A 24619-nucleotide genomic window follows, 5' to 3' on the forward strand; every position below is an offset into this window, starting at 1 on the left:
AACTCTTCTACAACTCTTCCTTCAGTTCACAACTGCGTGATCGTCGCAACGAGCTGCATCAAAGGGAAACGCCCCCAGTCAGGTCCCGTCCACCGCCCCATGGCACCCAGCTCTCGGCAGCACCAGCCCAAGTGCCTGGTTCCCCCACAGCCCCGCTGAGATACGTGCGGAAATGGCGCTTTGTCTCACTCTAAATTCAGACCCTCAACAAAATAAATGTAGATTGTTTATCTTACAATGTATATGCTGGGTGATACTTTCAAGACTGTGCATCAGACCAAACATATTCACGCTAGAAAGTAAATTCACAGATAGGGCAGTTATTGCAGAAGACCACATTTCTGGCTTGCACTTTTGTGTGCCCTCCATTCCCCACTACAACAGGGATCTCTGAAAGGCTGTCAGCTTTAGAGGTCTGCTTGGAAGTATAAATGAGCTTCCAGGAGAAGTTGTTTACATCACTGGGGTGCATCTCTAACTGTAACACATCAGCCCTTTCCCATTTATATATATATTAACCTATGCTTGTTACATACACTCACACATTTTCTGAATTTTTGCCTTGCCTTTCTCGAACCTTTTTCAGCTTGACGGAGTTTTTAATTACATTACGTTTTTGGCCCATTCCAACCTTCACCTCCCTAGGTATCATGTTTCTTTCCTTTTGGCTTCTGAAGGCCTCCAAGAAAGTTGCAAAACTGGAATTTGAGTAAATACTGTATGAAGAGTACTTTCCATGATGCCTTGGTTGAGTGAACTCAATATTTCAACTTACTGAATATATCCTAAGAGATTAAAAAAAAAAAAATAATTCTTGCTCTAATATACCTGACCAAGAAAGGTCAGTCTAGCAGAAAATTTTACCGGCATATAAAAATTTCGTTATGCATTAATAATACCTCATTTCCATTACGAGCCTTAATATTAGGCACTTGCATGCTGATAACACCAGAGATAAAAAACCCTACCAACTTCACCTGCAAAATAAAGTGATTATGTTTGAATTATAACTAATATGCCACGTCTGTGTGTATAAACTAATGAAAACAACAACACTCCCTATTTCCACACAAATAACAGCATTGAGGCTTCCTTGTCAAACATATTTAGCACCACAGTAGCAAGTAAGTGATCCTCACTTACATGCACCCATTTTGTTGTCCCAGAACAATCCAAGTAAAGATTAATTTTTTCCTGTTACAACTTTACTTGCCATTCTGTGTTTGACTATTTTTCTTAAGGCTTCTCCAGGCTTCAACAGCACTTAAGGTTAAGACGTTTCTGGTAAATTGCTGTGCGTGTGGATACAGGCATGTGCAAGGACAAGAAACTTCTGCAAAGTATTATAAGGAGGTTTTAGGATTAATGTGTTCCATCTGCAGTGTAAGCTGTACTTCCTGAATTCTCTTTTAAGGGAAGAGAAGGATCTATTTGCTTCATTATCTAGTAAAAAAGGCTTTACTACCTACTGAATAAAGGCTAAATCACATAAAACGGAACACACCTTTGGTTCAATGGTGCTACACACCTAGCAAAACATGCAGAAGGCAAAGACCAAATGCAGCATCTGCTCCGCTACGTTGGGGTACAGCGGGGATGGGAAGAGATGAAGTCTTTTACATCCTGTTGTCATCCCGATTCATTGCACTCAGCCTTTCACCATCATGACGCTGGGGTGCAACCTCTATTGTTAAAACACACTGAAAATGTTTCACGGAAGGGGGGGAAAAAAAAAAAAGCCGTTGAGACCCAAGGTTCACATTTCCAAAAGAACCCATATATTTCCCTTGTGGTTGTGCTTTTTTTTCCCACCCAAATATTTAGTTTTTGCTGACAGCAGCTTGCCTCAAATGCTATTTAAGCAGCAAGACATCACAAGACATATGCTATCCTGAGATAACACACACCTCTGAAGTGCTGTTAGGTGTAGCTGATGCCTTCAACTGCCTGATGAATTTGTTATCTCAAAGAAACACAAGGTTTGGGAGTGTCTTATATTACAAACTAAACCCAAATTTAGTCTTTAAATAAATAAATAAAATAAATCAGTGATTCTGTATCCTTTGGGGGGGGGGGGAAGACATCTGACTTGGAGTAACTACCCCTAACTTATGGTTCCCAAACAAGACTTAAAATTACAGCTGTCATAGGACAAAAAAATAATTTTAATGGCTATTTATTTTTCTGTTATTTGAAGTAACAGAGATAATGAAGTAATAGCTAAGGTTTGAGATTACCAACCTGGAAAACAAAGTTCTAAAAAGTAGAAGGGCAAATCTTCCCCCATGGGTCCTGTATGAGGAGGAGTATCTCATGCTCTAAATCCATGTTAAGTAAGCACCCATATCCAAGTTACAATAAGCATCAATTGAGAGAGTACTTTTGGCTTTCACATGGACACTTTCTCAATAGAGGTTCTGCACTTTAAAAGGACAAAGTGTTGGATTTTTGCCCGTAGCATCACTAAACAGTAACCGAATCCATTAACAGAGTATCCACAAAAGACAATTCTGAGACTTGTTCCTCCCCTGTGCCTTATCCCATGTAAAGTTTGTATGCTACAGTACATTTCAGGATACGCAATTTACACTGGCATCGATTACAGAAAAGAAAGATTTTTCTATTCTTCTCTAACCATTAGGTGCCAAGTGGTTCAACAAAGCAGTTAATAATGACTCCAACCTGACTGCCCATATGCTTAAAATCAAGCCAGCAGTTACGAGTTTTGCTGGATCAGGGCCAACGCATTCAGCAATTTGCCAGTTCAAACCCGTGCTGTCTATAAACAAGGAAAACAAAACTCACCATGAAAATAAGTCCCCTACACATTTACAAATCCATTCCGGGCATTGAAAATAACGTCTAGATATCAGTCACAAAATATGGCACAGTAACAGTCACACACCAAGCGCAACAAAGATTCAAAAGCCTCATTCAAGAACTAGAGCATTGAAAATTATAATGAAAAACCTCAAAGTTTTCCTCCACAGCTTCCATAAAATTCACTATATGCTTTTCATCTCCCCAAAGATCCAGGTTTGCTGCTGATAAATCTTGTAGGCAACCAAGAGAAAACTGAAGATGAAGTTATTGATGCTCTCACTGTAAAGTGTTCCTGTGCCTGCAGCTAAGTTGCTCTTGACTTTTACTGGTATGACTGGTACCACAGTCAGGCCCATTCAAGTTAAAGTAATCCAGTGCTTGAATGAGACTACTGGGTTAAAAAGTAATAAAGTGAAGTCAAGTGTCCTAGTAAAACTTGTATTTGTAAAATGCACGTGCGGAAAACAAATTATCTACCAACACTAGGCCAAACCCCACATTACTTTTATACCCTGTGCAGCCCTGGGACTCCACCAGGTTTCAGCTCCCACAGAATTTAGCCCACCATATCCACTGAGAGCATCTACTGCGAAACCTAACGCGTTAATAACAAAGAAAACCTGACTCTGTTTAAGATGGATGAAGGGCAAACTGTGAACCATAATGGTAAGAGCAGCAAAAAGATTTAACATCAAAGACATCTACACAACTCCCTCGTTAGCAGTCATTTACAGATCACTAGAATCCCACTAAACACAGCCACAGCACTACCGAAATATTTGGAAATTAGATTAAAAACACTACCACTGCAATTTTCATTGCCTGAATCTTGTTTTACTAGCTGGGGGGGAAGGAAGTCCTCGCTCCCTAATCAGAAACTGCTAGAAAATAAAAGCACTACACAATGTGATCTTATGATTGTAAATGTCACAGAACAGTATTTCACATGCTATAGCTTGATGTAATAGAAACATCCAGTACTAAGAGATACCAGAATTGCTAAACTGGCTTTTACAAGGCAGCAAGGGCAGGGTAGGTGTCAAGAAGTGAGGGTTTTGAGAAAGCTGAGTTACTGTGCAGCTGGATTCCCAAGTGCACATCCCTGCATGCAGATGTTTATAATACTTGCTGAAGAAGAGCTAAAAGCCTACTATGAAAACTGGAACCCCTGTGCAACTGACTTAAACATGAAGGGGTATTTTTGAATGCACAAACTGAAATCAAGATGGCTAACAGCTTTCCACAGCCTTGGAAATATTTTTTTTTAAATGCTAGTGTTCAGTAAGCACGGAATGGAGATTGGCAATTCAGGGAGGACTAAACATAGACACCAGCAATCCTTAGAAGCAGCCCTTGTGACATTTCCAAAAGCTGCAGAAGAAGTATGAAGAACTAATCTTGCTTTGGGCATCTTACATAAGCTTCAGGGCAAAGTTTATCCTACTATCACCTACCTTTAAGAAACCACACTCACTTCCTTGCTTTCTAACAGATAAAATAAAGGCAGGGTAAACCTACCTCTCCCTTAGCATCTTGGTACAAAATTTTCTTCCAAACTGAGCTACGCTTTGGCCGCTCATATCACAGACCTACAGCTACAATAAACTGTCTAAACAATACTTCTGTCTAATTGTGTCTCTTCTTATTGTATATGGTAACCTGCAAAAAAGGAACACTAACAGTTAAAGCTAAATACAGAAGTGTCTTTGACATGCTGTATCAAAATACCCTGCACAAAATTCTTTGATACTTAAACAAGACCCCCACTGAAACGTTCGCAAGGAATAAAAACAGTGCCTCAGTTGCATTAGTAACTTCAAAATGCTGCAAAAGAAGTTCTCTCTGAGCAACAATAAAGGCAATCTCTGTCGTGAGAAGTCATTCATCTACTGAAGTATCTCAAGCTCAGCCAGCAAGCCTTAGTTCTGACTTCAGCTGACTGTGTGTTATCTGTTCCTCATCACCCTGCCCTGTTGCTAGAGGAACCTGAATTACTGTTTGACACTCTTGCTGGCCACCCACATTACATGAGACTGAGTAAAACAGGACCTAGTAATGCAGCGCATGGTACTCAGGAACACAGTGGAAATTACCCAAGATGCCTACAGGGCAATCGTTAAAAGTTCCTTAGTTGGTATGATGTCAGGGTAATGCATAGCGTTAAAGGGTACAGACTGCATTCTCCCAAAGCACTGCTGCCCTGTTCCAGTCAAACACTTCTTGCATGAGCTTCTTGAAGCACAGCTCCCACCACCAGCCTAAAATAAAGAAGGGCCAAGCAACTTCACGTGTGCGAGGTACACGTGCCGGGGGAGGTTTCAACCACACTTCTAGATGTCCTATGGCTCTTCTCTCTTCCTCTCCCCTCAATACACACTTCAGTGATTCTGGCTGCCAGAACTTTTCTTGTTAGCCATTTCCTTGGGATGATCAGCATTAATTTCTATTTTGTTCTGTTCCCTCAGTTCTTCTTCCCAATCATGTCAACCCACAGTTAAAGATAAATAAAAATAAAAAGCTATTGCTGATTGCAGCACCACAGGAATATACTCGCACATAGGAGATATCCTCTGCAGTCCTGAGGAGCATACAAGAGCCCAAAGGGGAGGGAAGAGGTAACGAAGTGCTGCTGTGGAGATACACACAGACCTGTACTGGTCAAAAATGATGCTCCAACCTGCAGTGCTTTGCAGAGAAAACATCATGAGAAAATATCACACCGCATGTGGCTTTGCTACATGCATCAGGATTGGACTATGTGCATTACAGCAAGGTATATATAAAAGAGAAATTTCTTACCGGTATTATTAGGTGCGTTCAAACTAGGTAACTGATCTAGTCCTGATCCACCGAATTTGCTTTAAGGAACAGTCTGAACTTTGCAAAGTCCCAAACAACGCCTAACGGATCCTACTTCTGCAAGCACAGGGTCCTTGCCTCTGCCCAACTTCCCCTATGATTTGAAGCATCAGCTTACTGTATTTGAAAGTCCTGGCACTAATCCCACTGGCGCTAACAACCAAAACAATTAGCTGGGGTTGAAAAGTTGAGGGGGTTTTATATTCCAACAACCACTCCTCAGCAATGCCAAAATTAACTCGTGAAGTGTGTAATCACAGTGTAACATTTTTATCTTTGTGGCAGGGATCTAACAGCAGCCACCAAGACACTGTTCTTTGTTGAAACTACCTCACTTCTCGGAAGCCTGGGGCAGTAGTTACCAGTTGTCCAGCACTGAGACATTCTCCAATTTGTTGTATGCTTATTCTGCAAAATAAATATGCTAAGTAACTGCAACATACTTAAGACTGCACATTTGGTGTAAGATCTTCATTTGGTGTAAAATGTCCCAACAGCACTGCCTTCAGTGGCATTATACTGTGGGATTTACAGTGAGAGTCTCACATGAGAAGTATCTGAAGTGTAATTATTTGATTAAGATATATAGTAAAAATGTTTGATTTTTAAGCAGTGGAGAGGACTTCCCTTGCACACAGAGGAACATTTTTTCTTCTAAGCAGAACAATGAAGTCCTGGTACTGGATACTGGCAGCTGTGTTTCATGCACTCACTTTGGCAACAGAATACATTTACTAGGACTATCTTCCTCTCTTCTTTGGAGTTACTATACATTTTTGTTTTTCTGTTTTCACTTGCTTAGCTGTTTTATTCTTACTGTTCCTCTCCTCCTCCAAACTACAGACTCGCTATTTTACTGGAAAATTAAAGCAACTCTGGACAATTTTTACTTTTGATTTATTTTAAATCAAAAGCCTTATGAAATTAGGCACTTTTTGTTAAAATTCCAGCTCTTGGATTTGTTATAATTTATATCTGACCAAAACAAAGTCCAAATTTATGCTTCATAAATCTCTCCTACTCTTCTTCTTTCACAAAAGTTACTAATGTCGTTACGTTTCTGTTCAAGCATTCCAATCTACGTATAGGATTTTCTTGTAACATGCCTGGGATAAATGGTATGTGTTACATCCCCCAGTTTGTATAACTTGTAAGTAATTCACAGGCAGCTGTCCCTTCTCCTTCAATTTACTAATAAAGATACTAAATCAGTGTTTGGCCATGGATTTCTGAGAGTTTTTAAAATGTAACAAACACAAAGAGCTCCAAAACCAGGCACTGCTCCTCTTCTTTTTTTTTTTTTTTTTGCTTAAGCTGAAAACCAAGGAGGGAGCTGAGAGTTCAGACTTTTTAGCAGATGGGTAACAAGAAGACAGTGCGTCCACTGGCAGGCATGGACAAGGCGTGCTGCTGCTGCTGCTGCTGCCTCCCATTCGTGTGACTGCTCCAGACCTTCTGGTTTTCACATGGAAATCCTCTGGGAGTTACCCGCCTCCGAGTGCAGGGCGTCACGAGCCCTCATGGCTTCAGTGCGAGACACCCAACACCCTGGCACTGCCTTGGTGGGTGCCAAGGCACCCCAACGCCATCCCACACCTCTTTTCAGCCTCCCCTCCTCTTCGAAACCTCATCGCATGGCACAGCGCCCTTCACCAAGGTCCTGCTCCCCTCTGCCTCCCCCCATTCCCCTTTCTCTCCTCCCCGCACCCTACCCCCATCTCTTGTCTTGCCCCTTCATGGAGCTCATCTTCTCCTGAAGAAGTCCCACCATACCACTGGTAATTCCTGACACAAACCAAATGCAGCCACGCACCACTGTTTTTTGTATTCATTGTCTGGGGGTTTATTTCATATTCTGTTCAGTCTAGCAACTTGTGCCCACCTCATCTATTCAGACTACGAGCTCCTTGGGCCTAAAGCTGTGTTCGTACAGGGCCTAGCACAACAGTTCTCACTCGCAATCAGCCCCTTCCTGCATTAGCCAGAGTAATAAAAACGGCATGTGTTGAGTAAGAGTGAATCAGTCTCTCCTTAAAGCATTTCAAAAATCCGGAGGAGTCTGACAGAAGGGAAAAAAATAAAAAGAAAAGGGAGAGAAGAGGCAGGAGAGAAAGGAAACAAAATGGAGGAGATGGGTTTCACCAGAAGCAGCATTCCCTGTGAGGTGCGACATCCTCTCCTGTCACTGCCATCCTTCCCTGGCAAGGTCAGGCTAGAAGCAGCATTCCTCTCCTTCATTCCTAAACAACACTCCTTTTCTTTTTCTTCTCCTTTTTTCCCCCCCTCCCTAGATTACCTTTAACATTTACTTCCTGCCCACTCTGGCACTTACATGCAAAAAGAAGTACCTTTATGGCACTCCCTTACTGACTGGGGTATCACAGGCCTGTGCTCTTACTACATGTTTGCTGAGCACCAAGTGGTATTTAAATCGTTTTCACTTCTTTTCATCTTCCCACCTGCCAGCAGCAGTCACAGCCTCAAAAATTATACTTCCTTCTTCATTTCAGGACTGAAATAGTTCATAGTGCCTAATGTAACAAACTGTAACACCCTCAACTGCTAAACACTCCATGACAATGAGGGGGCCCACACTGAGCCTTAAAAATACTAACCACCGAATGCACACAGGCTGAATTATTTCTTTGGCATACCTAAAACTACATTTTAGTTGAGAAGCTGAAAGATCTAAAAAATAAGAGTATTTTCCCTTCCACTTTTATCAGCACATGCATAATCCCCCTCTACTCTCTCAGTCATAGCTCTGGGGTTTTTTTTAGTTTAAAATTAAAATCACAAAAAAAGCGCCTCAAGTTGGGGAAGTGCTGAGCAACAACTCACAGGTGATCCAAACAGCCTTGGATGCAACTCGGTGGAAATTCAGGCACAGTTTGCTAGTGGCTTGAATGCCAAATGAAAACGAAGACTCATCTGGGGCAGGAAGACCTCGAAAATATTTAAAGGCTGCTCTTAACAGAGCAAATGTGCTCTGAGCCACCTCTTCCCACATACCCATCATGTGAAGCATATATACATCATGCATATATCTTCGTATGACAGGTATCAGGCGGTACACCGCCTGTGTGACTCTAGAAAACTGATTTTTACCCTCCTTCCAACAAGATGGAAAGCATTTTGTAACCAGCTAGCTCACCCCCTGGCAGCTGATAAGCTGGGTTTGCAAACACTACCCCCGTGCCTGAGAAATCATTATGTTACTCTACGTACACAGCAGAGGCAAATTACTGATGTGTTAAGAGCGAAGAAGTGCCTACCCTGGAGGCTCTCAACCCCATTTCACATGCAAGGTGCAATTCTTGCTTAGGTGCAATAAGCCCTATTCAGTACTTCCCAGGCCCAGTCACCCTCATCCCCAACATCTGTTGGCCCTAAGTGACCACGGAGGTGCATTGCCAGCTTCCCTGCTGCAAGACACTGTGTGTCAACAGGACTACTAAGAGTCTTAAGAATTAGACGCACAAAGAAGTACTTTCAGCTGAGTCAAGGCCACAACATTCAATAGTTGGCAGTCTCAAGGCCCTTTTCTGACCCAGGATAGCACAGTAATGTGTCAAAGGGAGGGAAAAAAGTAAAGATATGAAAGTAAAAAAAAACCCTACAGATATTATATAACCTTATGAGTAGCACAAGATTTTCCTGACCACAGCCTGAGTAAAAATAATACCGCAGAAGGCATGTCAGGAACAGGAACCGAGAGTGCTGCTTGCCCGCCTCCACTGGGGAGGGATGCTGTCCGTGGGGCTGGAGCACGGCTCTCGACGGAAAAGCTTCACCAGCAAGAATAACTACAAAAAGCCGCAGCAGAGGATAGCAAACCGCAGCACTTCTAGGACAAAATGTGCTTCAAGGCCATATCAGAACACCTGATTTTAGCTGGAGTACACATGAGGGCAGAATTTGGCCTATATACTGTACACCTCAAGTTTCTGTTCATAGGAGAGGGAAAGCAAGCCGCTTGAGTTAAAGCAGCAATCTGCAGGAGAGTAAAACTAATCCTACAGCCTGCTGGACAGAAGGACTCCAGTCCCTTAGAAAACAATGCAAGGGCAGTGTCAGTAAATCTGCATACCAAAGAGAAAATTGAGAAACTTAAGTCTTGAACATTGGCCTATGAAAACTCCTTAAAAAAAACCAAACCCAAAACCAAACAAAAACCCAAAAAACAACTTTCTTTCGAATCCAAAAACTCTTTGTCACTTGTAAAAAATGTTCTCTTCATTGACACAGTGATATTTCTCTTGGCCATAAGATTAAAACGTTTCTTATTAGCCAATTAACTAATTGATTAGCTCTTCAGCTGTGACGTTAGCAAATATAAGATGCAGCAGCCACCCTCCCAGCCCACCAATGCAAACACATCCCTTTTCCAAGATAGACCTTTATTTAGGACCATCAGTTTTCTATTTCTTTACAGTTAAAGAAGATAAAGACCAATTTGGCACCCAAAGAAATGAGTTTCCAGGTGTTGGCTAGTGACACTGGTTAAGCTAGTCACCTTAATTCCTGAGAGAGAAACTGCCGTGTGACTTTAACTCGCACCTTTCACTCCTGCAACAAGGGCTGAGAGCTTGAGTTGAAACAAGAAGCGCGACAGGCAAAGAGATGAGACAGCTCCTCTTATTAAAAATAAAGTGCTTAATACAGAGAGTGCATAAGAACAGCTTTCTTATTTGAACATCATGTGAAGAAGTGTTTCGGTGTTTTCAGCCCATCTCCAGAGAGACGGTTTTCCACCACAGCACCTTCTATAAGGGCACTGTACTTTACACCACTAAAACATGGCAGCCCCATTTAACTCCAGACAGAGCTGCAGTTTTATCACTGCATCTTGTGTCAACTGTATGGAGGTGTTTCAGGTGGCAGCTGATGGATTTTCACACAAAGTAAGTATGTATGCTTCGTAAGAACTTTAAGTGTCCAAAATCCAACAGCAGATGGGAAAGTCAAATTCTGAGTCTTTTAAATGGGCAAATAATCACAGTGAAAGTATTTAAGTCAGCTTGTTGCTATGACTTTTTAGAGTTGTAGTTTATGGAAAAGGCAAGAAAGCATTAAAAAAAGTAGAGTTCTTGGTTTAATTTACATTTCTGTTCTAGCGCACACCCAATTTGTCCATCGAGGACTTGATCCAAGATGTAGCAAAATCAAGTTAAGACCGTTCTTGTAAGTTTTAAGGACAAACAGATGGGTTTAATTTTTTACAATTTCAGTCCTTTGGAGCTCTCTTCCCTCTCCATCTTGCATTTCGAAAGTTATATTGCCAAGCAGTGTCAGCCCCAACTTTAGTTGTTCTAAAACCATGGGACTTTCACGAAAGAAGCTTAATGACAAAAAAAATACATCCAACATTGCTTCGAAACTTTATGAAAAACATGTAACTATTAATACACAATTCTGGAAAATGTTGCTTTGCTGCTGCGGGGTCTGTAGCCAGTGGAGAAAGCACAACATTATATAAAATCCTGAAAGAACACAGCTAATTGAATAAACCCACCCCCTTCCACAATGGTGCAGATTACTTCATCCGCAATGGTCTTGAAAATGAGTTTAACTCACAGATAACCATGTTCTTCACAACAAAAGGAAGGAAAATGAGAGGAAAAAGTTATTGTTCGCCAAACAGAAAACAAACAAAAAACCAGCGCAAGACTAATAAGGAAAGAATGGTTAATCTCACATTTCTAAGAGGGTATTATAAACAAAGAATGGTGAACAACAAAAATAAAATATTAAAAAAAAAAGATACAAAAGTGCTTAATGGTGTTCTTTTAAATATTTACTTTGCTGCTATTTGGAGAATAATTTGTTCCATTTAGTAGTGTTAGGCTCAAAGGACCGCTTTAATCCAGAGAGATTAATTATAGCCTTTGGAGTTATAAACACAATTTGGGAAGCGAAGCAGAGAAGAGGAGAGAAACGCCTCTCACGCTGGCGATAATAAGTTTACGCGCTTCAGGGCTACACCACACAGGCTGTGCCCTTGCTACACCTGCACGCTACAGGCAGAACAGTGCACAGGACGCTTATAAATCAGGGAAAAACAGCCCCAAAGATGTCCAGGGAAGACACTACCTACCCTACAGCATTGCTATAGGCAACTAAGATACTTCTCAGGTGTCCTTCACCAAAATACAAGTTCACCCGCACCTTATGAAGACATCCTCTATCTCGCTTTTATTACCCACGCCAGAAAAAACGAGTTGCCATGCCAAGACAACCGGCAGCGCTCAGCAGGCACAGGACCCCATCCACACCATCTTTAAACCTCTCGCGTGCTTTCACACATCTCTCCCTCTGCTCATCACCACGTCCTGCACCAGGAGACGCAGGGACGAGTGACAGTGAGCAGGGCAAGGCTGGGAGCAATCTTACCTAGCAAGGGTTCGGCTGCTCCCTCCTCCGAGCTTTCCTCGGCTCCCTCCTCCCCCAGGCCGGAGGTGACAGAGTCCTCTGGGGCAGACGCGGAGCCAGGGGTGCTGGGCCCGCTGACGGACCCCGAGTCCCCTTCCTCGCTGCTGGAGCCATAGCGGTCAGGCTGGGTGGCCGTCCCGCCCTCGCCGCAGCTCCTCCGCTCCTTGCGGTGCACCCGGGAGTGCAGCACCATTTGGTGGTAGGTGCGGAAGATCTTCCCGCACTCGAAGCACTCAGTAGACTTGTTCTGGGTGGCCCGCCGGCTCTGCCGCGAGGCGGGGCGGTAGTCCAGGTCCCCCTGGGCGAGCGGGCAGCTCTCCCCTGGTGGAGCACCGCCGGTTTTCTCCGGGCGCCCGCTGGTGCAGCTCTTCTTCTTGGGGTTGCTGGAAGAGCTGGGCAAGTCCTGGTCTCGCTTGCGCTTCTCCTGGTTGACGAGGATATACTCTCTCTTATCCTTGTCGTAAGTCACGTCCGCATCCGCCAGGGCCTCGTCCCATCCCACATACTTCACATACTCAGAGGGCTCTACTACTTTTCCTTTGGTGGCCAGCTGCCAAGCTTGGTAGCTACTGACCGGATCCAGCTCAGCTACTCTTTTCCCAGGCTGTCCTCTTGTAACTCTATCCAGCCCTACAGATGGCCTTAGATTGAGAGACTGCAAGAAAAACTGCTTCGTTACTGAGGAGCTTAGGCTCCCATCAGTTAAGCCCTCAGCTTTATCCCCGGCGCTGCTCCGCTGCGCCCGATAGTGAACAGCGTTATGCGCTTTCAGGCTTTCCATATTTGTAAACAGATTTCCACACTTGGTGCAAACTTCATACAGAGACAGGCCCGTCACAATCATCTCCTCCTGTATCACGTCATTGATAGTGGCTATGAGCTCCGAATCATTTTTTGGTTTGTTTTTGCTCCCGGTCTTGGGGCCATGCGACTTCATGTGGTTTTTGAGAAACCAGGGCTCTTTGAATCTCCTGCCACAAATGTGGCACCCATGATCAAATGACCCCCTGTGCTTTTTCATATGAGCTTTCAGGAACCAGGTTTGGCTAAAGGCCTGACCGCAGACTTCGCATGGAAACTCGCCGGCACTCAGCTCGCTCTTGCAGTTCTCGGTGTAGGCCTCCCCATTTGGAACCTGAGCTGTTATATGGTCCTTCTCTATGTGGTTTAACAGCGTCTCCTCCCTCAGGGTCATGTAGCTACACAACCTGCACTTGAACGGTTTGTGGACCTGGTGCAGGTGCTGCTCCAGGTCCTTCTTCCTTTCAAATTTGTTTTTGCAGAAGGTGCACTGGTAAGAGGTCAGCTTGCCATCCTCCTCGGCTGGGGCTGCCTCCACAACCTCCTTCTTGCTGCTTCTCAGCAAGATCTTGCTGTTATCTACCTGAGCGGTACCGTTCAAGATCTTGTTGCAGGCAGACGTACTTTTAGTGGGGCTGGTGCACCCGCCGAGGCCCTCCGAAACTCCCATCTCCCCCAGCTGCGCCTCTCCCATCTCTGCCTCGTGCCCCTGACTTAAAGTGCCTGTTCTGTGACTACGGATGTGGATCTTCAGGTTGCCCTTTTGGGAAGCTCTGTGATCGCAGTAAGGGCATTTGTAGGGCTTCTCGCCTGTGTGCTTCCTCATGTGCTGCGACAAGGAGCTCTGAAAAGGGAAACTTTTACCGCAGATGCAGCAGCTGTGGCACATGGTCTTGTCAGTGTCCATGTCATTCTTGCTTAGCTTGCCTGGGCTGGAGGATCTCCGTAACTCCATTTCTGCCTCTCTACTACGATCCATCTGTATTACTGCAACATCGGGTAAGTGGGGCAGGAGGACAAAAGCATGTCCGGCAGCAGAGGAGGGCTGGACCGCATTTTCAATCATACGGTTCTGCAGAGAGATGTTTTATTGCTTCATTCTCAGGATAACGTTTCTCCTTTCAGCTGCTCGAGAGAGTCCGAAGCGCCGATTTATTTCCGTGTGCTCTGTAAGCAGATGGCATAGATCACCTGAAACAAGAACAAAATCACACAAATGTACAGAAATTGTGTAAACATATTCTTAAAAGTATTTAAACCTATTCCTATTTTTAATTCAACAACTTCCATCATTCCATCACTCACCCCACAGTCAGAAGCATACTATACTACAATTTATTGCACCAAAAAGCAGAAGCTTCTCCTTTTGCTGATATTCTAGACTTCAATGGCAAGCATCATTAATAAACAAGTGAAATCCAAAAAAGAGCAAACATTCATTTCCATACGCTGACATCACAGTGTCTTTAAAAAAGTGCAAACTTTAAAAATATTTTTTGTTTTAAAACCAGGCAGAAGTGGCTAAAAATACACCTTAAATGAGGAAAACATTTCTTGAGGGGGTTATTACACTTTAAATCTGTGGCTTTACCATCATGTGTAATTTCATGTAAAATACTTACTTGCCAAAGATAAAAGGCTTTCCTAGAGACTTTAGCAAGTATCATATTCCTGCTGGCAACTGCATTACTTTGCGTCTCAGACAGCTCTGCTGTGCTTGATGTGGCATGCACAGAGCAGGCGCGGAGGCTGAGGACGCTCAGTACTTTGATTAGAGAGAAAACAAGAATCCAGAGCCTGACAAAGCATCCAGGAAAACTAAGTTATTTCCTGACGGACAATGAAGGAAAAAAACCCTTGAAGTGTAATATTTAGTCTCAGTCTAACAAAGTAAACTGATAATGTGTGTAGGTATCAAATGATCTTAAAAGTGAGTGATTTATGTCAACAAGACATACTGGGAACCACAGCACCACCCACCTCCATGAAACAGAATCTTAACCATAAACAAACAAACAAAACAAGAAACAACTTTGATTAACAAAACAGATTAATGGAAGTTTAAAAGCTTTTGTATCTTGTCATGATTAAATGGAAGTGTCAATATCTACCTCAGCTATGCAAGATGCAACACACCAGCAATTCTCCACGTTGTATATGGCAAAACCCAATGGTTAAGATCTCCATAGACTGTTTCTTTTCCAATTACCACACTGTAAAACAAAAATCTTCCCCCCTTCCTATCCTCATTAAGTACTACAAACACCACATGACTAAGATCAAAGAATACTGTATTCTCTAATAAAGAGAACCAATCTATTACTACATTAAGAAAACATCAGCTTCTTAAAATGTAGCTAAAAATACGCAGAGCAGTAACAAGACTATATACTCACACATCCATCACTTAAATAGCTACAGATCTACAGTTGCAAATTTTAAGGTTTCTTTTTGTATTCACCTCTGAGTTTCTTCAATAGGTAAATAAATAAATAGTCTAACCACATCACCAGCATGAGCCTAACAAAAAGCAAGGTAAACTGATGCAATGCTCATCCCAATTACACACTATAGAATAACTTCATTATGTTTAAGTTAATCTAGCCCTCTTATTTGCTACAAGACCATTCATTTCTGGGTTTGATTTTCTGCATATCTAGTATCCGTTCAGCATATTAAGAGTTATCAACAGCATCTACCCAAACGACCTTTTCCTCAGAGAGCTGACAGTAGTATCTAAGGGACATTTCACAAATGCAATTTCATTTCTTGAATGAAGCATTTTTATATTATGACTAATTTATTATGACCTAAAAAAAAAAAAATCACATCAGATCACAAATTCAGAAGTCCATATGAGGAGGAAGTTTACAAACCAGAGTATCTAAATTAATCTCTGAAATTAGCCACTTAAAACCAAATTGAGGGGCAGCCCCAGAAGAAACTCCCTGGGTATATAAAGGAGGGCAGCCACTGGAAGTTGTGGCTGTACCAGAAGGTACAAACATGCCAAACAGCAAATACAAATGCAGTTTACACTGCATATGGACAGATGAAACAGTTCAGAGTAACATCTTATTTACTTGACCCGTAATCTAAAGCTGCCAAGTAACAACCCATATTGTCTTAAAATCAAAGACTTAACCTAAAACTCATTAAATCATAAAAAGAAATACCAGGGTAACTTCTTGCATTTAACACAATAGTACACTTGAACAAGCAACAGCTGCTTCTGAAATGTTCTGCACCATTGTAGGAAAAAAGATAGCAAGTTTTGGGGACAGATTTTTCCAGGTATTTTATACAATGTTTTCTACATTCTGTGTTTTCTACAGTTTACACCAGTGAGAACACTGCTTATTGGTAGGCTGACTTTTAGACTAGCAACTTTTTTTTTTTTAAATGTAGGTCCCATTTTAATTCAACTTTCTACAGTGTTTCCTGTCTGAAAGTTCAAAAGAGCTGTAAGAGCCAAACTTAGACAAGAATGCTGTATGCAGCAGTTCAAGCACATATAAATCCAAAGCTTCCGAGTCCCTTTGTTTACTTGGCCACAGCTTCCCTGTGCTCAGTCTTGACATATTTCACTTTAATTATTTATAGCATTTTCATTAATGAAATTTAGTTACAAAAATGAGGGTATGAAGAAAGCATTACGTATAAGAAGGATATTAGCCACTTGCAGAGATCCCCCTAGCCCTATATGAAATTAGGCCTGAGGGGGTAAAAAGTCAGAGTTAAAAAATTACCAAATTATCTTATTAGTCTAAAATACTTAACGGAAGCGTTATCGTCTTCATTGGTAAATCGACTGACACAAACATCCACAAATGACTTACAACTCCCTCCTCACATCATTTGAGTGCCACTTAAAAGTAATTCTTTTAGAAGGGCTCTTTGCAGAACAGCAAAGCCAGTCTTCACTGGAAAGAAGCAGCAAAAACAAAATAAAAATGACAACTTTGAAAAAAGCTTGAATTCAGAAGACCGAATGTACAAAATGAGGAAAATAACACTTGTAAAGAATCCTACCAATAGAAAACAACATTTTGGCTTAATAATTTCCACCTTAGTATTAAACAATTATTTCAACATCAAAGATGGCACAAGGGATGGAAGACGTCAACTGGTAAATCAAACCACACTGATTACTCTTCTGCTGTGAGTAAAATTTTGCCATAGCTATTTTTGTTTCTTTCTGGCTGACTGCGATGATAAAAATATTTGTATTTTGAAATAATTACGAATTTGAAAGTATTCTGAAATAATTCTCTTTCAGCACACATGGAACACGGCCACCTCCAGCTACCCTAAGGCTACTAAAAAATGTTTCAACTCCCAGTAATTTCAGGTGGTAGCCAGTAACCTTTCATCGCTTTGGTCCAAGTTTGCCCTGCAGTTCCTTAGCACTGCCTTGTCACACAGAATCCATAGCAGAGTCACATCCAGCCTGCAGATTTCTCCCAGACTGTCACAGCACAGAGATCCCCACTAGCACAGAGGCAAGCAGCAAGGAAATGCAAGTGAATGTAAACTGTAAATTAATATGTAGTCTTTAAAAATATTTTGTGTGTTTTAATGGCATTGCAGCCTATGCCAAATGCCACATAACTCCTTGAGGGGGATTTGATACTCTGTTGTAAGGGGCATATGAACTAGATTCACTTCATTTTGTTGAACTGCGGATCAGCAGTTCACGTAAGAAACCACTGGCCAGTGGCCAGGAGGCATTTTCAGCCCCTTTAAAATACACTGAGGCACTTCATATCATCACTGTTTACATGCAGGTTTGCTATATAAAGCAAGGTGGGACAGAAAGATGAACAAAGACCCAAAAACAGGAGGGGTGGCGTGCTGAGAAATGCCTTTGCTCAGCCAAATATTTTAGTTATAAGGCTTGTTCCTGCACCCATTGCCTCACAGAGAGCCTTTGCCTTGACCCACATGGGAACAAATACAAATAAACTTTTTTTATTCCCCCCCAGAAGGGAAAACAAGCTTTCCTACAAGCTTAAACCAAGTATTTGTCAGAATCAACTCTATTTCAAACATTTAGGCATCAAAACTTCTCTGGTTTTAAAAAATAATTCAGACAGAGTTCTTGGCTTGAGAGAAAACACATTTGGCCAAAGTGACCTGCTCTCACCACAGAGCCCCGGCCGATGCCTTTCCCAGCATCAGCCATAGCTTCCCCAGCGAGGCCATGGTAGCCCGTCCGTGCCGGCAGCGTGGCAGGTACACCCGTCAGTGCATGGCTGCATCATCCTCGCAACTTCCACAAGACCCTCACGTAGCCTTGAAGTGAAGCATGCGTAAAAGTACAAGGGAACAGCACTTCAAATAAAACAGGAGCACTCTAAAATAGCTATTACTCTTCTCTTCATGCCACCTGCATGTTCTGGAAGAGGACCAGGTGTGCTGCGAGGACTCCCGCAGGGCGAGACAGACCCTCTTAAGAACCTTTTGTGCCTCTTGGAAAACAATTAATAAAAAAAGAAACTGAAAATAAACAACACAAGAAAATTGAAAGATAGAATGCAAGAGATACCACACTGAAAAAGTAACTGCAAATTCATTTCTTACATACAAATATCCTCTGCAGTGCAGACTGAGAGGAAAATATACAAGAAAATTATTCCTGTTCCAACATACAGAAGACTATACATTATTTTTTTATTTCTCTTCAATTAAACCTGACTTTAAAAATCATATTGCATGGGCTGTAGGGGAAAGAAGGGAAAACTCTTCACTAAGTACTAAACAAGAAAATACAATCTGGGAAGCTACGTAGACCTATTCAAACAGCACAGTGTATATTTTAAAACAAAGTGCTTTCAGTTTGTGTGTGAATATTTCAAGTTCCATCTGAAAGATAAATGCACTGGAGAAATATTGCTCTTCTAAACTCCAAGAGGTCTGAATACACACTGCAATCACTCCACCATGTTCCTCTGCCAGAAGCAACAATGACTTTAAAAAAAAAAAAAAAAAAAAAAATCAAACGACCGTGAGGGGTGATCTTGTGGAAAAAATATCTTACTGAAATTCCTTCTAGATGATGAAATGATAGGACATAGCACGTAAACATCTAGGTGGATTTGAGGAAGTTGTATCTTTCAAAGAACTGCAACCTGCAGAGCTGATCTCTCCTGACTGGAGAAGGCTCAGGTTGCCCCAGAGCTGAACAGACTTTGCTGTTCAGAGTAAAGAGGCCAGAAGAGAGCGAAGTACAGGAAAAGAGTGGACTTAGCAGAACATTTTACAACTGCATCGCCAGCCTTCGTGCTCACTGACCCGCAGACACCTTTCTCCCCCTCCACGTCCTCTCCCCAGGCTGCAGAGACACCGTCCTTCATAGACACCAGCCTCGCTCTACCTGCACGCCCTCCTCCTCACTTTGTGAGGGGACGTGGCTTCTTCTGAACACCTGGATCCCACGGGGGTCATCAGTCCACCACCCTGATTAAAGGCTCGATCCTGCCGTCCTCATTGAGGCACCAGTCCTACCTAAATGCCTCTTAATGCCTCTTATGGACCACGTCACTAGCCTATAGACCCTCTACTGCCTTGAGCTGATAGCATCCTTCAGACTACACCGGAGGGTAGAAGAGCGAGTGTATCTTTAAATAGTAAGCCCATACTTGAATTCGCGGGAAATCATGGCATTCTGCAACCTATAGACTAAACTTGCCATTAGGTAAAGGCAGCATAGCTCTGAACTGATTTTCTGAGAGTAATCCACACTAACCCAGCAAAAAGCTATCCAAAAATCCCGAGCCAGTTGTAGAAGACTCTCAAATTTTCACATGTATTCAGTTACTAGAAGCGGCAATCTTGACAACAGACCTCCTGAAGTTTGTTTAAGCCTGCCAAAACCCACACAGGACTGGAAAGGAAAAATAAAAAGCTCCTGGAAAAACAAACAAGGAATTTCTATTAGTTTATTTCCGCTTAGGCTTTATAAAATCCTTCGGCAGCATTTTGCAATACTTTTTTGTTTAATTATTTTAAACCAGCCTTCCCCTGCAGCTGGGGAAGCTCTTCCCATTTGAAAAGTTTGCTGTCTGAACCTTGAGATATTATCTTGAGCTTCTCCAAATACATCATGTGTTTTTGTGTCTTTCTCCCTCCATGAGCTAATGACATTTTGCAGCAGGCTTCGGAGCAGCAGCCAGGGCTGCGAAAGCAGAGTCAGACCTTTCTTAACCAATGCCACACCCTTAGCAGGGGAAACAATACGCTGAAATAAAGATAAAAACACTAATGCTGAAAAGGCTGGAGGTAGGCATTTGCAGCGAGGTGATCTCTCTCAAAACAAAGTCAGCAAAACCTCCGTAACCCAGATTTTTTTGTGGCTCCTCAAGAAGCAGTTCAGGGGCAAGGGGGGAGGGGGGGGGAGTTTGCTTTTGCGCTGCTACGGGGTATGTTGAGAAACACAGAGCTGTCACCCACTCAGTACATATTTTGTGTTTTAGTATACTGTGCGTGTTTGTCTTCTGGGAGACAAAGAAATGTACTTTAGTAGTTACACTGTAGTATTCTAAGCAATGAATTGAAATATATCATTAACATCCAGGACAAGCTTTATCTTGCTACCAAAACAAAGGGACTATTCTTTGAACAAATTGAGGGGGAAAATCCCATAATGACAATGAAGAGTTCCTCTCCCTAAAAACTGCACTGCACAAGAGTAACAATTATGGGCTTATATTCTACAGACTGGGGTTGCAAATAGCTGCATGAAGCGATGCATTCACTATTGGGAGAGTAAGTACCATTGATGACAAGGCCTTGGGGCTTCTGCTGTTCACAGACCAATCAATAATCCATTATGAACAAACTACATTTCCCCTCTAATATGAAGAAATGAATAAAAGGGAACCAGTATCACTAGTACTTTCATGGAAAAAACAACAATGCAGAAATCACAAAATGCCATCACAAGACTTGAAACTAGTGGTGATTTCTAACACTGACAGAACTATCCACAATAACCCTTTATTTTACATCAGTTGCTGGAGACCACTACATTATAGTCCAAAATAAAAAAAAAAAATTAAAACAATTTTTTAAAAAGCTTATTTTAAAGGCAAGATTCTTTCAAGACCACTTGTACTGGCTGCAGGACAAAACAAAAAAGCACCATTAATCTTTCAAGGCAAGGAGGAGAAAATGAACTAACTTCATCCAAGTATCTACCATTTTGCTTCAAACTGTTTTCTAATGCAACGTAAATAAGAACTTCTGATTAGAAATAACTGTCCAAATGTGACTGGTCAACCATAACAAGACTTTACCGCAGCAGCTGTGTTACTGTCCAGACACAAGGCCCTGAAATTGTTGTTCTCCCGTTGTCACTGTCACACGCTACAATACAATCAAGAGAGGATCCACTTAAATAGCAAAACCATAGCAAACCTCAGCATCCTCAGTCCAGTTCCTACCTAGACCTCTCAACACAGCACCGAAAGGTAGAAGAGGAGAAAAGCTCTCCTGAAAAATTACAAAGTATTTAAATTTAAAAAAAAAAAAAAAGTTACTGATTTTTTGATGGGTAACAGTAAATTAGATCCAAAGGAAACACTGAGACCAATATTATTAATGCATAAGGCACTCTATGTCCTTTTTCTGAAATATAAAGACTAGTAGTTAAAGTTGACCTCGTGGGGTGGGGGGCTGGGGGAATGAATACACAATGTGATTATTGATCAGCCCTAGAAAAGCCAAGAACTGCACTAGTGCAGATGTGATTTTTTTTTTCCTAGGGTCATTAATGATATATGTTGGAAAGTCAAAAGCTCTTATTTTGACACACTGTAATAGTGTCGCTAATTCTGAATATAAGCATCATCTTGGGTTCAAAAAAATCTTTAAAAAACAAACAAAGCAAGCCCTCCATTTTACTTCAATTTAACAATAGTGTTTTCCTATTTGGCCACACCCACCAAGTGAGTTACTTTAGTGTCTTAGTATTCTCAAGTACTAAAAATTAAAAGTTGAAGAAAAATCCACAATTCTGACAGTATCAAACCAAAAATAAGTCAGTTACAAATACAAGCAAAGTCACCTCAATATTGTATATTACCTCCTTATTCAAATCGATGGCATTGATGCTGTCTATTCATGCATGTCTATGGAGATGCACATATACATGGGCAGCACAGTATTTTCCCAGCATCCAACAGTGCTTTTATATTTAATGATCTTGTTAGGGTTTCCACTGCAAACCAATTTACACAAGTTGTAACACGGCCATTTTAAATCTGCAGTGTGGGGGCTGATTTCAAACTGTATGGGCAAGGTATTTTCCTGCTAATATGCTCTGTTATGTTCTGCTCCGTTTGCATCTTAAAATGGGGAAAAAAAATGTATGTGTTATTTCCAGTGTCATGAGAAGGAAATACTTAGTTTTATTATTTTTACACTATCTGCAGAAGAATAAGGACTGGATCATCAGCTGGTGTAAAATACTGGAGCGCAGTACATCGCACACATATACACCCACCCCTTCTTGCTGCCTCTTTCATCTGCCCCATCAATGCAAGCTAACACAAACCACATCCTCAGCTGCCGTAAGTGCACACAGTGCCATAAGATCAATTTGTATCGAATGAGAAGCTATACTGCTAGCTAAAACCAGAACGCCTTTGTGCTGTGTAAACCAAGACTCGAATGCAAGAAAAACATGAGCATAATTAAGAGTACATATTTTGAATTTTTTATTTCCTACCCCAGAAAAAGTTACACGAAGCAACATTGTCCTAAGTGCCCAAATTCCTCCCTGTCACAACTAACAATTACACCTGTGAGGAACAAACTTCAGTGCTTTAGTACATACATACAGTGCTGTAACGACTTGCCCATAGCAGACCTCAAATGGAAAAAGTTGTATGGTTAATACCAAGCAAATTTACTAGCTACAGCTATGCGTTCAGCAGGTCAATGGAAGGTAAAGATTATTTCTACGATACGTTGCTATGATATAAGCTGTGTGGAGAATTAAGAAATTCAAGGTAGTAAATTCTTTTCTTTTATACCTAATATATCGTACTGCTCAAATTGCTACAGTAAAATCATTACCTTATAAATACAAGTGTTGCCAAGCGTTAACCTGTTAACAGATTTCGAATTACAGCACTGTTGTTTGATTAACTATTAAAGCCTTACCATAATAAAAAATTGTTTCTGAAGTAACACCAGCAAGTCGTTTGCTTACCCCCCCCCCCCCCCCGTATTATAAAGGCATTGTAAAGCACTGAAACAAGCTTTTGGGCTATAGTTCTATACTTCCTTATCTCTTTTCAAAATCCCATTTTAAGAGAGTTAAAATATTGCATTAAAGGGGGGGGGACGGGGGACGGGGGGGGGGATGACGACGACAGAGGGAGAGAGGAAGGGCAGAGGGGAAAGGGAGAGGAACTGTGCCCTGAAATACAAGGAGGGATAATCATATGCAAAAGCCATAAAAGCATTCTGTTAAACATTACCTTCTGAGGTGGCACTGTTTAGCGCTGAGAAGCAACACAAAACTCATGAAATATACACAACCCAAACCTCATTTTCGGTTGTTGGGTTACTTATTTTTTTATATATATGTATATTAAAAAAAAAAATATTTCACTGAAAGCCCTTGCAAAGCACAAAACAACATGGACAAGCTCTATTTTAGGAACCTTTCTTAAACGTTTAAGAACTTAAGCAGGTAATTAAGACTTTCAATCACAGTTTTTCCATTCTCTGCAACATTTCTGAATGTCAAGCACGCAGACTATGCCCAGGCCTGAGCGCAGACACACTGCACTTCAGGGATCCCAAACCAGCCAAACTGCAGCTCGCTCTGCACCAGCTGAGACTCAGGACTCACTGCAGGGCTTAAACAGCTTTGGCTCAGTGGCACCAGCCCCAAACTGGCAGAGAACAGTGCTGAAGGCTGATCTGTGGATAGCCAGTGCCTCAGAAATACCTTCATTTCACCTGCTTTTGCTAAGGTACACAGCACCCCTGAAGATCACTTCATCCACAAGTGTAATTTGTGATGAGCTTGTCTTACACTTGGTAGTAAGACAGGTGATTGCTAGTAGTTTTAAAGAGGGGTTCATAAGTTTCTAAGTTCACCACCAGTTTTAAAGAAGAGATGTCTGCTGTTGCTTCATTACTTCATTAATTCATTTTATAGTTTTCTGTAGTTCGCATCATTAAAAGCTACTTCCACTATGTATGTGATAAATCCAGCTGTGAAATATACTCAATCTTGCACTGGCCCATCACTGTCAGCATACAAAAGCAAACAGGTATAGCCAGTACAACAAAAGTGACGTTACCATAAAGCATGAGCTGACTTACACAGCAACTACTTTTCTCCTCTTTTTATTTATTTACTTTTTTAAACACGAAGGAGAGAAAGCAATAGTTCTGTATATCGAAGGAATACAAGCACAAGATGACTTTTTCTGGATTTCAAAGCTCCCAGCCACGAGAAGAGAAACTAAACGCAAAATCAAATCTTTCAGCTGTCAGTTGGTCCAGCTTATTTTGTTATGAAGTGCTGAACTATCTCTGCGGAACATCACTGCAATGTATCTTCCAAAGAGACAAACAGATTCCATCTGCTGCTTATAAATACAATTTCAAGGCACATTTTACGAACACTGTTAACTTTGCTCTCATTACCACACAATGCATGCTTCAGATTTTGACAGGTCAG

General features: G+C 41.7%; 1 protein-coding gene across 3 annotated transcripts in view; it reads right to left on the reverse strand.

The window, feature by feature from the left end:
* The window catches only part of ZNF516 (zinc finger protein 516), a 105024-nt gene that overhangs the window by 44325 nt on the left and 36080 nt on the right, over positions 1–24619 (reverse strand). For all 3 annotated transcript variants that reach the window (XM_072852845.1, XM_072852847.1, XM_072852846.1), the window contains one exon: positions 12076–14106. In XM_072852845.1, the coding sequence (XP_072708946.1) occupies positions 12076–13981 (1906 nt within the window). In that variant the 5' untranslated portion in view covers positions 13982–14106. The remainder of the gene's footprint in view (positions 1–12075; positions 14107–24619) is intronic.

This window comes from Ciconia boyciana, chromosome 2, assembly GCF_034638445.1.
Source record: "Ciconia boyciana chromosome 2, ASM3463844v1, whole genome shotgun sequence".
Taxonomy (NCBI): domain Eukaryota; kingdom Metazoa; phylum Chordata; class Aves; order Ciconiiformes; family Ciconiidae; genus Ciconia; species Ciconia boyciana.